At 44.3% G+C, this 15017-nt stretch overlaps 1 protein-coding gene across 3 annotated transcripts in view; it reads left to right on the top strand.

Moving 5' to 3' along the window:
* tmtc1 (transmembrane O-mannosyltransferase targeting cadherins 1) overlaps nucleotides 1-15017 on the top strand; it is a 163527-nt gene that overhangs the window by 145121 nt on the left and 3389 nt on the right. For 2 of the 3 annotated variants that reach the window (XM_060903387.1, XM_060903389.1), the window contains exons 17-19: nucleotides 782-919; nucleotides 2939-3061; nucleotides 8549-8626. In XM_060903387.1, the coding sequence (XP_060759370.1) occupies nucleotides 782-919; nucleotides 2939-3061; nucleotides 8549-8626 (339 nt within the window). The remainder of the gene's footprint in view (nucleotides 1-781; nucleotides 920-2938; nucleotides 3062-8548; nucleotides 8627-15017) is intronic. The other variant, XM_060903388.1, reaches the window with a different exon arrangement.

The raw sequence follows: 15017 nt of genomic DNA, 5'->3' as shown, positions 1-15017 counted from the left end.
TACCTAAGCGAAACTCGTTAAGCCGTTGTTTTATGGCGTTAAGACGTATTGTTAACTTGACTGCAGACTTGACTTATTTACTTATTGTTTGTCTCCGGTGGGAAGAGGAGCGCATGGCTCAGTGTGTCATGTAAGCAGGTGAAAGACGGATGTAACTGCAGGGAGAGTGTTTGTTTATTTACAAACAGGCAGGCAAAAAGTTCAAAAACATAAGACAGAGGCAGGGTCGTGAAACAGGCAATGGTCAAACGAGGCATAAACAGAATGGCGGAGACAAAGACGAAAGGCGGAGCCCAAATACACAAAACAAAGTCAAAAGCTGAAAGGCAATACACAGATATGAGGCTTGGTAATGTGAGATACTAGCTGCAGCACATATACTTCGCCAAGTCTGTGTGTTTATAAAGTCCTTATAAGCACATGTTGTGATTGTGCTCTAATCTGGAACAGGTGCATGGTAATTAGTCCTAATGGCGTGGCACGTGCGCGCCGAGCACCAACGCGCGTGGATGTGACACTGATTTTTTCTGAGTTGTCATTAAAGGCGGGGGACATGAACTTAGCTCGTTATATGTGAAAGTTTGTCGTGAAAGAGGATGTTATAGCGAGGTTGGAGTGTATTCTGAAGGCTGTGAGAGATGAGGTGCTCTGGCACACAGCTCCCAGACTGGAGCAGTGTAATGAAGTCTCCACAGACCCTGTGCTGTGATCAGCGCCTGAGACATATTGTGGTGCCGGATACACAAAAATGATATTTTTCTTTCCTTTTCTGTCTCTTCAGGCTCAGGTGTTGGCGATGGCAGGCCGCGCAAAAGAAGCTGAAAAAATGACCCTGGGTATCATTTCAAAAAGCAACAGCTGTATAGAGTGTTACCGCCTGCTGTCTGCGATCTACAGCAAGCAGGGAAACTACACTGAGGTGTGTGTATTTGGGTGTGTGTGAGGGAGTGGGGTGTGTGTGTGGGGTGTGTGTTGGGGGGGATGTATGTGGGAGTGTGTGTGTGTGTGGGGGGGGGATGTATGTGGGAGTGTGTGTATGTGTGGAAGGGGTTTGTGTGGGGGGGATGTATGTTGTGTGGGTTTGTTTAGGGGAGATGTGGGCGTGTATGTGGGTGGGTAAATGTGTGGGGGGTGGAGGGGGGTGTATATGTGGGTATCTGTGTATGCAGGGGTGTGTGGGGTGTGTGTGTGTGTGTTGGGGGTGTATGTGGGAGTGTTTGTGTGTGTGTGGAGGTGTCAGTGTGTGTGGTTATGTGTGGAGGGGTGTGTGTGTGTGTGTGTGTGTGTGTTGGGTGGTTTGTGTGTGGGGGGGGTGTATGTTGTGTGGGTGGAGGGGTGTATGTGGGGGGGTGTATGCAGGGGTGTGTGGGTGTGTTGGGGGGTTTGTGGGTGTGTGTGGTGGGGGGTGGAGGGGTGTGTGTGGGGGGGGTGTATGCAGGGGTGTGTGTGGGTATGTATATGTGTTGGGGGGTTTGTGGGTGTGTGTGTTGGGGGTGTATGTGGGAGTGTTTATGTGTGTGTGGAAGTGTCAGTGTGTGTGGTTATGTATGGAGGGGTGTGTGTGTGTGTGTGTGTGTGTGTGTTGGGTGGTTTGTCTGTGTGTGGGGGGGGGTGTATGTTGTGTGGGTGGAGGGGTGTATGTGGGGGGGTGTATGCAGGGGTGTGTGGGTGTGTTGGGGGGTTTGTGGGTGTGTGTGGGGGGGGGTGGAGGGGTGTGTGTGTGGGGGGGTGTATGCAGGGGTGTGTGTGGGTATGTATATGTGTTGGGGGGTTTGTGGGTGTGTGTGTTGGGGGTGTATGTGGGAGTGTTTATGTGTGTGTGGAAGTGTCAGTGTGTGTGGTTATGTATGGAAGGTGTGTGTTGGGGGGGCTTTGTATGTGTGGGGGGGTGTATGTTGTGTGGGTGGAGGGGTGTATATGAGGGGGGTGTATGTGGAGGTGTGTGTGTATGCAGGGGTGTGTGGGGGTGTATGTGGGGGTATGTGTGTATGCGGGGGGGGGGTGAGGGGGTGTATGTGGGGGTATGTGTGTATGCAGGGGTGTGTGTGTGTGTGGCTGGCTGTGAGTTCAATACTGTAAGCACAAACATGTTTAAACATTTTGTGTTAATTTGTAGCCACTTAGCATTTAAAATATTTGTAGCAACAGAGCAATTGAGCTTTACTCAGATATTAGATTTTGTGTGAAAATTTGTCCATAAACACGTCCACAGATCTGCGCCGAGTCGATCAGCGGTGTTAGATAAACATGCGAAGTCTTTCCTTGCTGAGTGGGAAAGAATACACTGGGACGTTAAAGCTGTAAATAAGAGGCGCTCTTTACTCTAAAGGAGAACCAAGGAGTGAAAACTGTGTGTGCGCTACAGAGAGCTGTGTGACACTGACAGCACGAATACAGAAATAATCAGCCCTGTGTCTCAGCCACGCCCCCCCAGCCACGCCCGCCTGAGTTACACCAATAAAAGCTTGGCCAGAGGAGTAATGTTTAATTAGCCATGTGTGATTTTGTCCTAAAGCTGCTTTTGTTTCTTTATACACTGCTAGGAGTCTGAACGGATCACGCGCACGCGCGCACACACGCGCGCACACACAGTCGTTCTGAAGTTCCACTTGGACGTTTTAATGTTGAATGTTTTAATCAACTGAAAATGGAAACCCAAGGAATGTACACAGGCAATACTTCTGTCTGTGTGTGTTTTGTGTGTTGTTCTACTCCAAGTAAATATGTGTGCATGAGTGATTGAATGAAGGTCTGCAGATGTGGTACAGCTGTGGCTGATGAATAATGACCAGATGACTAAAATATGAATAAATGTTTCATAGTTCTGTAACAAAAGGCTGAACTGAGATGAACTGTTTAAAAGAAAACTGAACTCAGGCTGAAATGGAGTGGGGTGAAAAGTGGTGTGTGTGTGTGTGTGTGTGTGTGTGTTTTACAGGCACTGGATGCTTTAGATAGAGCGCTGCAGCAGGAGCCAATGGACCCCGCAGTGAAAGCGGAGCTTCACTTCTCCATGGGCAACCAACTCCGGGAGATGAATGAGCTAGACAGAGCTTTTGAGGTGCTTTTGACTCCCCCCTCACAGTCTCTCTCTTTCTCTCTGTTTCTCTCTTTGTCGGTCTCTCTCTCTCTGTCTGTCTATCTGTTTTTCTCTCTCTGTTTCTCTCTCCCTCCCTCTGTCTGTCTGTCTGTCTCTCTCTCTCTCTTTCTGTCTGTCTGTCTGTCTGTTTTTCTCTCTCTGTTTCTCTCTCCCTCCCTCTGTCTGTCTGTCTGTCTGTCTCTCTCTTTCTTTCTGTGTCTCTGTCTGTCTGTTTTTCCTCTCTCTCTGTTTTTCTCTTGCACTTTGTCTTTCTCTATCTGTCTGTTTCTATCTCTCTGTCTGTTTTTCTCTGTCTGTTTCTCTTTCACACTCTCCACCTGTCTTTCTCTGTCTATCTGGTTTTCTCTCTCTCTATCTATCTCTCTCTCTTTCTCTCTCGTGCTCTCCATCTGTCTTTCTCTGTCTGGTTTTCTCTCTCTGCCTATCTGTTTGTCTGCCTCTCCCTCTGTCTCTCTCTCTCTCTGTCTGTCTCTGTCTGTCTCTCTCTCTCTGTTTCTCTCTGTTTCTCTCTCGTACTCTCCATCTGTCTGGTTTTCTCTCTCTGCCTGTCTGTCTGTCTGCCTCTCACTCCCTCTGTCTCTCTCTCTGTCTGTCTGTCTCTCTCTCTCTCTCTGTTTTTTTCTCTCTCTGTTTCTCTCTGTTTTTCTCTCGTTCTCTCCATCTGTCTTTCTCTGTCTGTTTCCCTCTCTCTCTCTGTCTCTATCTGTCTTTCTCTTGCACTCTCCCTCTGTCTTTCTGTTTCTCTCTCTCTCTGCACACTTTTTTCTTTCTCTTCTTTTTCATTATTCACTCAGTTCACGCACTCCCCTCCATCCTCCTTCTCAGCTGTTTCTTTATTTTCTTTCGCTGCTCTCCCACCTTTATTTAGTGAACAGTCCGAGTCTCTGCGAATTAAACAAACGCAATACTGTAAGTGAGTGAGAAAAGAAAAGAAACAAAAAGCCTTTAGAAGACGCTCACGGCTTCAGAAGCAAGCACGGCAAAATTCCAGAGCAGTGAGGGACAGGGGTGTGGGTGTGTGGGTGTGTGAGAGGAGCTCGTACATACCTCCTCGTCTTGATGTCTCCTTCCCAACAGGCTGAGAAGTGACACTTCACTACCCACACTCTCTTATCACAGAGCTACACACACGGCTGCTTTGAGGAGCGTTCCCATGGTCTCAGTGTGAATCAGGCTTGATGTTTACCTTCCTCAGCTCGGTTCTGTTTGAGCTGGCCTGATCCGCTAATCCCGCTCGCTTCCTGTAAATACACCTCCTTTGGCTGTTCTCCTTGTGCTTGGACAGACTCCAGATCTCCTGGCCCTCGCCTGTGTCTTATTTTGGCCACTGAAGGCTGCGATCATGTTCAGAGGTCGACAATAAAGATGTATTCGATTCCGTTAGACAGTTTTGGGTCAAGGCAAAAAAGCATAGAGTATCGAGTTACTTTGTACTGTGATCTATAAACATTGGAGGAGACTGAAATAAGCTTTGAAACTCAGAGTGTGGACACAACAAAGCAAGCCTGAGCGATGAAACGAAAACCTTGTCAACATTAAATCCAGGGGGGGGGATTTTCCTGGAACTCATGGGGTCATGGAAAACACCTGGAAAATGAGAAAATCCATCAAAAGTCCTGGAAACTTGTAGATTTATAAGCTTATTAGTGAGTCACTTTGCCTCATTTTATTTCAGACAGGAGAGTCTTCAGGACACAGATGGCTTGCAATATGAACTGCGTTTTTGTCTTATTTTGTCTTAACCATCATAAAATGTGTTTATAATGAAGTACATGTGATGTTTTTGATGATTCTGGCTTGAATTTTTGGTGCTGTTTTCATTAGTCCTCTGAAAAATGAGTGTGTGTGTGTGTGTGCAGCACTGACATCACAGACGGACATTGTTTTAGCGAGAGCACTCACAATGGCATTTCCACAGGAATAGCAATCCGGCCTCGCTGTTGGCTTCTTTTCTTGTGCACTATTATATAAGCGTTGAGTTTCAGAGTGCACTCGGTTACAGAATTACGGCAGAGACGCGGCTCTGCTAGTCAGCAATCTACGAGATGTTGGCGTTGATGTCAGTATTAGCATGAATGCCGTCGACGCTTTGGAAGCTGATCTGTTTGAGCAGTGTGTACAGATGAGGAAGGGACATGTTCAGAGTGCAGGACAGGCGAAAGGACTAAAGCGCCACCGCATCACTCTATTTAGGTAGAGATGAAGCGATGCACCAGTAACGGCAGATATTTGAACAGCATTGTGAGTAAAGTAGAAAAGCGTAAAGTGAAAATAGTCCATGTCCAACAACTAAAACAAATACAGGGTTTTAATTATATTTAAGTTATTCCATGAAATCGAGTCGTACAACCCCGATTCCAAAAAAGTTGGGACAAAGTACAAATTGTAAATAAAAACGGAATGCAATAATTTACAAATCTCAAAAACTGATATTGTATTCACAATAGAACGTAGACAACATATCAAATGTCGAAAGTGAGACATTTTGAAATTTCATGCCAAATATTGGCTCATTTGAAATTTCATGACAGCAACACATCTCAAAAAAGTTGGGACAGGGGCAATAAGAGGCTGGAAAAGTTAAAGGTACAAAAAAGGAACAGCTGGAGGACCAAATTGCAACTCATTAGGTCAATTGGCAATAGGTCATTAACATGACTGGGTATAAAAAGAGCATCTTGGAGTGGCAGCGGCTCTCAGAAGTAAAGATGGGAAGAGGATCACCAATCCCCCTAATTCTGCGCCGACAAATAGTGGAGCAATATCAGAAAGGAGTTCGACAGTGTAAAATTGCAAAGAGTTTGAACATATCATCATCTACAGTGCATAATATCATCAAAAGATTCAGAGAATCTGGAAGAATCTCTGTGCGTAAGGGTCAAGGCCGGAAAACCATACTGGGTGCCCGTGATCTTCGGGCCCTTAGACGGCACTGCATCACATACAGGCATGCTTCTGTATTGGAAATCACAAAATGGGCTCAGGAATATTTCCAGAGAATGTTATCTGTGAACACAATTCACCGCGCCATCCGCCGTTGCCAGCTAAAACTCTATAGTTCAAAGAAGAAGCCGTATCTAAACATGATCCAGAAGCGCAGACGTCTTCTCTGGGCCAAGGCTCATTTAAAATGGACTGTGGCAAAGTGGAAAACTGTTCTGTGGTCAGACGAATCAAAATTTGAAGTTCTTTATGGAAATCAGGGACGCCGTGTCATTCGGACTAAAGAGGAGAAGGACGACCCAAGTTGTTATCAGCGCTCAGTTCAGAAGCCTGCATCTCTGATGGTATGGGGTTGCATTAGTGCGTGTGGCATGGGCAGCTTACACATCTGGAAAGACACCATCAATGCTGAAAGGTATATCCAGGTTCTAGAGCAACATATGCTCCCATCCAGACGACGTCTCTTTCAGGGAAGACCTTGCATTTTCCAACATGACAATGCCAAACCACATACTGCATCAATTACAGCATCATGGCTGCGTAGAAGAAGGGTCCGGGTACTGAACTGGCCAGCCTGCAGTCCAGATCTTTCACCCATAGAAAACATTTGGCGCATCATAAAACGGAAGATACGACAAAAAAGACCTAAGACAGTTGAGCAACTAGAATCCTACATTAGACAAGAATGGTTTAACATTCCTATCCCTAAACTTGAGCAACTTGTCTCCTCAGTCCCCAGACGTTTACAGACTGTTGTAAAGAGAAAAGGGGATGTCTCACGGTGGTAAACATGGCCTTGTCCCAACTTTTTTGAGATGTGTTGTTGTCATGAAATTTAAAATCACCTAATTTTTCTCTTTAAATGATACATTTTCTCAGTTTAAACATTTGATATGTCATCTATGTTCTATTCTGAATAAACTATGGAATTTTGAAGCTTCCACAAGCATTCCGTTTTTATTTACAATTTGTACTTTGTCCCAACTTTTTTGGAATCGGGGTTGTACATGAGCTGATAGCCAACGAGGCGCATAGCACAGAGTCGGCTATAAGCCATTTTTGAGTGGAATTACTGTTTTATTCTATCCACATTCACTGGATTTTGAGAAACGGAGCATTTTTATTTTTATCTTTTGCAAATAAAAACTTTACACAAAACGTCAGACAGAATCATTTCCGCTTAGACTGTAAACAAACCGGCGAAATGACAGGAGCAATTTGTGAAAAATGCGATAATAATAATGCTTGAAAAATAAACAAAAGATACATTCTTACCATCAGATACTTTCATTCCATATTTTGTTGATTTTTTTTTTTTTTTTGTATTTTTGGGGGTTTTTGTTTTCGAGTTGAGTTTTTATTAGCTCACCGGCTGTAGGCGATTAGCTTTTGCCATCACGTGGCGTCTGTCGTCCATCTGTCCGTCCACAATTCACAAAAATCGCTGCTCCTCTTTGAGTTTTTAATGGATTTTGATTCTGACTGTTTTGTTTGGAAGAGCTAATCAGTCTGCACAAAAGTTACTCCTTGGTTTTGTGATTCCTCATTCACAAGTTGCTAATTAGGGCGGCACGGTGGTGTAGTGGTTAGCACTGTCGCCTCACAGCAAGAAGGTCCGGGTTCGAGCCCAGCGGCCAGCGAGGGCCTTTCTGTGTGGAGTTTGCATGTTCTCCCCGTGTCCGCGTGGGTTTCCTCCGGGTGCTCCGGTTTCCCCCACAATCCAAAGACATGCAGGTTAGGTTAACTGGTGACTCTAAATTGACCGTAGGTGTGAATGTGAGTGTGAATGGTTGTCTGTGTCTGTGTGTCAGCCCTGTGATGACCTGGCGACTTGTCCAGGGTGTACCCCGCCTTTCGCCCGTAGTCAGCTGGGATAGGCTCCAGCTTGACCACAACCCTGCACAGGATAAGCGGTTACGGATAATGGATGGATGGGTGGAAGTTGCTAATTAGGCCAGTTAACGAACTTTCAGGAAAATCACTACTCCTCCCTGAGTTCTCAATGGATTTTGATTCTGATTGTTTTGTTTGGAAGATCTAATTGTTCTAATTGTTCTTATGAAGAACAACTCTGTTAATTATAAACGACTCTGATTTCTCATGGTACGGCCGTGTGAGCTACTGCCTCGCTGACACTCTGGTTTCGCCCTCGGTTGGTTCAGCAACACGCTCCGCCATTTTGTTTTTCTGTACTCAGGGTATATGAGCTGATATCCTTGGAGTAGTGTAGCCAATCAGAGCGTGCGATTGCTCATATCCAGTGACTGTGGATCGAATGACGCTTGTTATTCAGGTCGTTCACGGTGGATTTTCCTTTAAGGTCAGCATCTGTTAGTTATTGATCTGATTTTTGTGTATGGAGAGCTTTAAAAAGAGGGGAAAGTCCTGGAAAATAATTTCCTAATATTGGCACAAGTGAAAAGATTCGTGTGTGTGTGTGAGAGAGAGAGTGTGTTAGTGTTATTCCTGAGAGTGAAGTTGGCTGATGAGTATTTTCTTCCACAGAGCTATAAACTTGCTGTTGCGCTCAAGCCTGACCAATCACAAGCTTGGATGAACATGGGGGGAATACAGCACATCAAGGTATTTTCAAAGCATCTGCTTACTTACAAAAGAGGCCATTTTAGTTCCTCTGATATTGGACGCTTTCTTCGGAACACAGTAATGAGCACAGAAGGAGTGTGGGATCACATTCATACAACCTGCCAACCTTTACTCACTCTGCAGAACAACTCCACACTTTACAAACACACACCAAAGGAGCAGGAAATGTGGAAATCAGCGGATGAGTTTGGAATGATTCATGATCGACGCCCCTGTAGCTGGTTTTAACTCATGGCCTGTGTCCGAAATCGCTCCCTACTCACTATTTCGGGCACTATATAGTGAGGACGCCATTTTGTAGTGCTGTCCGAAACCTTAGTGAGGATTATTTACACCCTATATAGTGCACTCAAAGTATCCCACAATGCATCACGAAAAGTAGTGTACAACCGATGGTCACTAACCAAAGCAATATATCCCATCATGCATTGCGGTCGTGCTGAAAGAAATTAAATTAAAAGTCTCAAATTTGATTTAATAAAAGGCAGCGGCAAAGAAGAAAGAAAGTATTCAGTCTTGATTTAAAAGAACTAAAAGATGCATGGACTTTGTATTGATTAATGTGGGAAATGTGCTCAGTATAATATGGATTTATTGTTTTGAAACCCACCAGCCGACTGATCTGGCACGTTTTAATTGTGCGACAGTAATGACGTAAATACCAGCGTGACGGACTAGTGTCCGAAAACGTTTTTTCGTCTTACCAATGAGCTCACTATATAGTCCTCTATACAGTAATCCCCTATATAGGGAGCAGGGAGTAGTGAACGAGTGAGTGATTTCAGACACAGGGACTGTTTTAAATCACAGACCCCTTGGAAGCCCCACCTCTTCCTCCATCTCACATCAGTAATGTTTTGGATGGCGTGCTGGTCTCCATTTTCTTGCTTGAAAGTTGTGGCATGTGTTTCTGTCAAATAAAATCTTTCAGTGTATGTTTGACTTGGCTGATAGGCAAGATAACTATCGCGGTGTCTCAATTCGTGTCCTTCTCTCGTTACACTTCAGAATCAGAATCAGGTTTATTGGCCAAGCAAGTTGACACACACAAGGAATTCGGTTCTGGCGGTTGGTGTCTCTCTAGCAAGACACAAAATAGAAGATATACACTACCGTTCAAAAGTTTGGGGTCACTTTGAAATGTCCTTATTTTTGAAAGAAAAGCACTGTTCTTTTCAATGAAGATCACTTTAAACTAATCAGAAATCCACTCTATACATTGCTAATGTGCTAAATGACTATTCTAGCTGCAAATGTCTGGTTTTTGGTGCAATATCTCCATAGGTGTATAGAGGCCCATTTCCAGCAACTCTCACTCCAGTGTTCTAATGGTACAATGTGTTTGCTCATTGCCTCAGAAGGCTAATGGATGATTAGAAAACCCTTGTACAATCATGTTAGCACAGCTGAAAACAGTTGAGCTCTTTAGAGAAGCTATAAAACTGACCTTCCTTTGAGCAGATTGAGTTTCTGGAGCATCACATTTGTGGGGTCGATTAAATGCTCAAAATGGCCAGAAAAATGTCTCGACTAATGCCGCTTTTCCACTACCAACGCGGCTGAGCCGTGCCGTGCTGAGTTGGGCTGAGTCGAGCTGAGCAGGGCTGTTGGAGTTGCATTTTGACTACAACCGCGCTGAACCGTGCTGGCTGGAAGTGGGTGGACACATTGGGTGGAGTTAGCGAAAGTGGGTGGACGTTACGTGATGTCGTTAGGCAGCGCAAACAGTGACATCAGTGATCTTTTAAGCGGTAGTCTCACAACCCGGATAGTAAACAATAAACATGGAGGACATGGAGTCGTTAGTGTTGCTGGTCTTGGTGCTGTGGCTTGTTGTCACCGACAACGCCAACAGATACTGGCAAGAGCGTATAGATGAGGCGAGGCGCATGAGGCTTCAGAAATTCTCGTAATTCGTAATTCTTCTTCTTCCGGGTTTACGGTGTTTACAGATCCCAGCGTGCTCGCGGGGCGTGTGTGGGCATGTGAGGACACTCCTCCTCACCAATCAGTGCACAGGGGAGTGTCTCCTCACGCCCCTAGCCCCACTCGGCTCGGTTTGGCTCGCTTCAGCCCCACTCCAAAACCGTGCGAGTTTTGGGTGCTAAGCAGGGCTGAAGCGAGCTGAGTCGTGCTGTTCTTAGATAGTCGAAACGCGAGCCGTGTCGGGCTGAAGTGAGCTGAAGAGAGCTGAAGTGAGCTGAAAAAGGGTAGTGGAAAAGGGCCATATATTTTCTATTCATTTTACAACTTATGGTGGTAAATAAAAGTGTGACTTTTCATGGAAAACACAAAATTGTCTGGGTGACCCCAAACTTTTGAACGGTAGTGTGTATATACAGTACGTATATTTATTATACGGCACGAGCTACTGCCAGTAAAATCATGCGCTCTGATTGGTTCATTGGCAGGCAGAATTTTCCCGTAATGCCCGTGAGTGATTATGGACTTTCTTTCCAAGGCGCCGGCTTTCAATTTTGCAAAATGACAAAAATAGCCCGATAAATTCCGTTTAAATACAATCAGAACGGAATCAAAAACAGCCAAAAGACAAACAAGAGTCATCGAGTTGTTCAATAACAAAGAGCATTCAGAAACCGCTAACAGAAATTCAGTTTTGAAACCGCTAGCCGTTTATTCTGCACGCGTGACTCAACTACGTTACAAATACAACGTGAATAACAGCAGCGTCACACCTCGTTATCTCCCCGGCATATAATGCGGAGGGATACAGTGGGGCAAAAAAGTATTTAGTCAGTCACCAATTGTGCAAGTTCTCCCACTTAAAAAGATGAGAGAGGCCTGTAATTGTCATCATAGGTACACTTCAACTATGAGAGACAGAATGGGAAAAAAAATCCAGAAAATCACATTGTCTGATTTTTAAAGAATTTATTTGCAAATTATGGTGGAAAATAAGTATTTGGTCAATAACAAAAGTTCATCTCAATACTTTGTTATATACCCTTTGTTAGCAAGGACAGAGGTCAAACGTTTTCTGTAAGTCTTCACAAGGTTTTCACACACTGTTGCTGGTATTTTGGCCCATTCCTCCATGCAGATCTCCTCTAGAGCAGTGATGTTTTGGGGCTGTCGCTGGGCAACACGGACTTTCAACTCCCTCCAAAGATTTTCTATGGGGTTGAGATCTGGAGACTGGCTAGGCCACTCCAGGACCTTGAAATGCTTCTTACGAAGCCACTCCTTCGTTGCCAGGGCGGTGTGTTTGGGATCATTGTCATGCTGAAAGACCCAGCCACGTTTCATCTTCAATGCCCTTGCTGATGGAAGGAGGTTTTCACTCAGAATCTCACAATACATGGCCCCATTCATTATTTCCTTACATGGATCAGTCGTCCTGGTCCCTTTGCAGAAAAACAGCCCCAAAGCATGATGTTTCCACCCCCATGCTTCACAGTAGGTATGGTGTTCTTTGGATGCAACTCAGCATTCTTTCTCCTCCAAACACAACAAGTTGAGTTTTTACCAAAAAGTTCTATTTTGGTTTCATCTGTCCATATGACATTCTCCCAATCCTCTTCTGGATCATCCAAATGCTCTCTAGCAAACTTCAGACGGGCCTGGACATGTACTGGCTTAAGCAGGGGGACACGTCTGGCACTGCAGGATTTGAGTCCCTGGCGACGTAGTGTGTTACTGATGGTAGCCTTTGTTACTTTGGTCCCAGCTCTCTGCAGGTCATTCACTAGGTCCCCCCGTGTGGTTCTGGGATTTTTGCTCACCGTTCTTGTGATCATTTTGACCCCACGGGGTGAGATCTTGCGTGGAGCCCCAGATCGAGGGAGATTATCAGTGGTCTTGTATGTCTTCCATTTTCTAATAATTGCTCCCACAGTTGATTTCTTCACACCAAGCTGCTTACCTATTGCAGATTCAGTCTTCCCAGCCTGGTGCAGGTCTACAATTTTGTTTCTGGTGTCCTTTGACAGCTCTTTGGTCTTGGCCATAGTGGAGTTTGGAGTGTGACTGTTTGAGGTTGTGGACAGGTGTCTTTTATACTGATAACGAGTTCAAACAGGTGCCATTAATACAGGTAACGAGTGGAGGACAGAGGAGCCTCTTAAAGAAGTAGTTACAGGTCTGTGAGAGCCAGAAATCTTGCTTGTTTGTAGGCGACCAAATACTTATTTTACCGAGGAATTTACCAATTAATTCATTAAAAATCCTACAATGTGATTTCCTGGATTCTTTCCCCCCATTCTGTCTCTCATAGTTGAAGTGTACCTATGATGAAAATTACAGGCCTCTCTCATCTTTTTAAGTGGGAGAACTTGCACAATTGGTGGCTGACTAAATACTTTTTTGCCCCACTGTATACAGTAGCTACCGTCCTGTCTGTCCGTCTGTAAACATTTTAGTTTCCAGAGCATAACTCAAAAACTATTAGGAATTTTTTCACGAAACCTCAGAGTTATATTAAGTGACTCGAGGAGTTGTGCCTTTTTGACATTTTGGGATTTCTGAGATTTTTATTTTTTGCATATTTCCACAGCAACCAATTCAGCTTAGGAAAATTTGGAGTGGGGTTTCATGTGGGGGCCGGGGAGATACGTCATCTCCTGATGACTCTTGTTATAATGACCGTCTATTTTAATCTTAGAAATAAAAATAAAAAATCCATATCATATCATAAACTCCTTATTCACCTTGCTTGCTCGGTCTTTACGGGAAAATATCAGACTGAGGTCTTGACAAAAAGACTGCGTACCGGGAACACCCCACAAGATGTGCCATTTTGGAGATGCTCAGACTCCGTCATCTCACTACAATTTGGCCCTTGTCAAAGTCGCTCAGATCCTTACGCTTGCCCATTTTTCCTACTTCCAACACATCAACTTCAAGAACTGACTGTTCTCTTTCTTGCTGTCTAGTATATCCCACCCCTTAACAGGTGCCACTGTAATGAGATAATCAGTGTTATTCACTTCACCTGTCGGTGGTCAGAATGTTATGGCTGATCAGGGTGTGTGACTCCGTTTTTGTGATTTGTGAAAGGACTATATCGAAGATGTACTGTGGTTTTGGGGTTTTTTTTCCTGTTTTTAACATCCTCTCATTTTATTCCTCTTTGGGGTTGGCAGGTCTACATTGCTCTCTCATGATGATAATCAACACGTATTCTCATGTAAAAATGAATTACAGTATACAGTGTCTTGCAAAAGTATTCATCCCCCTTGGTGTTTGTCCTGTTTTGTCGCATTACAAGCTGGAATTAAAATGGATTTTTGGGGGCTTCGGGCCACTTTAAAGGTGCATTGTTTTGTTTTGTTTTTTGTGACACAAACAATAAGATGAAAAAACAGAACTTTGGAGTGTGCATAGGTATTGACCCCCCAAAGGCAATACTTCGTAGAGCTGCCTTTTGCTGCAATTACAGCTGCAAGTCTTTTGGAGTATGTCTCTATTAGCTTAGCACATCTAGCCACTGGGATTTTTGCCCATTCCTCAAGATAAAACTGCTCCAACTCCTTCAAGTAAGATGGGTTGCGTTGGTGTACAGCAATCTTCAAGTTATGCCACAGATTCTCAATTGGATTGAGGTCTGGGCTTTGACTAGACCATTCCAGGACATTCAGGCTACATCCACACGACAACGGCAACGAGATTTTATTTTAAAAAAATATCGCGTCCACATGGGCAACGGATCAGTAAAATATCAGGTACATATGGCAACGCAACGTTTGCTGAAAACGATGCAATACACATGCCACACCTCTAGGGGCGCTGTAAGACGGTCCCATCGGAGACACCAGAACAATAAAAGAAGTAGACGCATGCGCATAAACCCCTTCTTCTACCCGGTGTGAAGCACTCACAGGAACAAAACACACAATAAGAAGAAGATGGCTGCGACTACGCGAGGAAATCGTGCCTTCTGTGTGTACAAATTAGTTTTATTAGTGTGCATAGTTTTATATAACTTTAATTTTCTTATTGTGTGAACATTTTGAAAAGCATTTTTATATAATTTATATAACTTTTTATATTGTGTGTGACCATTTTGAAAAGCAGTCTTATCCAATAAAAAAAAAGAAATTCAAGAAATGGTTCAGTTACTTGTTTATTTAAAAGAAAAGCTGTATACAAAAGTGAATGCAATGCAGTGGTTCATACAAAACAGCGAGAGTGCTGCTTGTTCTAGTCATGTGGTTGTGACGTCATCGTAAACAAATCCGTTCTACTCATCCAGACGACTTCGCAACGGCGCCGTTGCCAGATTTTTCCACTCTGGAACCCGTTCTCAAAAAATATTGTGGGGCACCCAAAACGCCGGTGCCGTGTGGACGCCAGGCCGAAACGATAAACAATTTTATCAGATTCACCTGAATCCGTTGCCGTGTGGACAGGG

Source organism: Neoarius graeffei, chromosome 21 (assembly GCF_027579695.1).
Source record: "Neoarius graeffei isolate fNeoGra1 chromosome 21, fNeoGra1.pri, whole genome shotgun sequence".
In the NCBI taxonomy this organism is placed as follows: Eukaryota; Metazoa; Chordata; class Actinopteri; order Siluriformes; family Ariidae; genus Neoarius; species Neoarius graeffei.
Note: the sequence above shows the minus strand (reverse complement) of the source record. Positions and strands in the feature narration are given on the sequence as shown.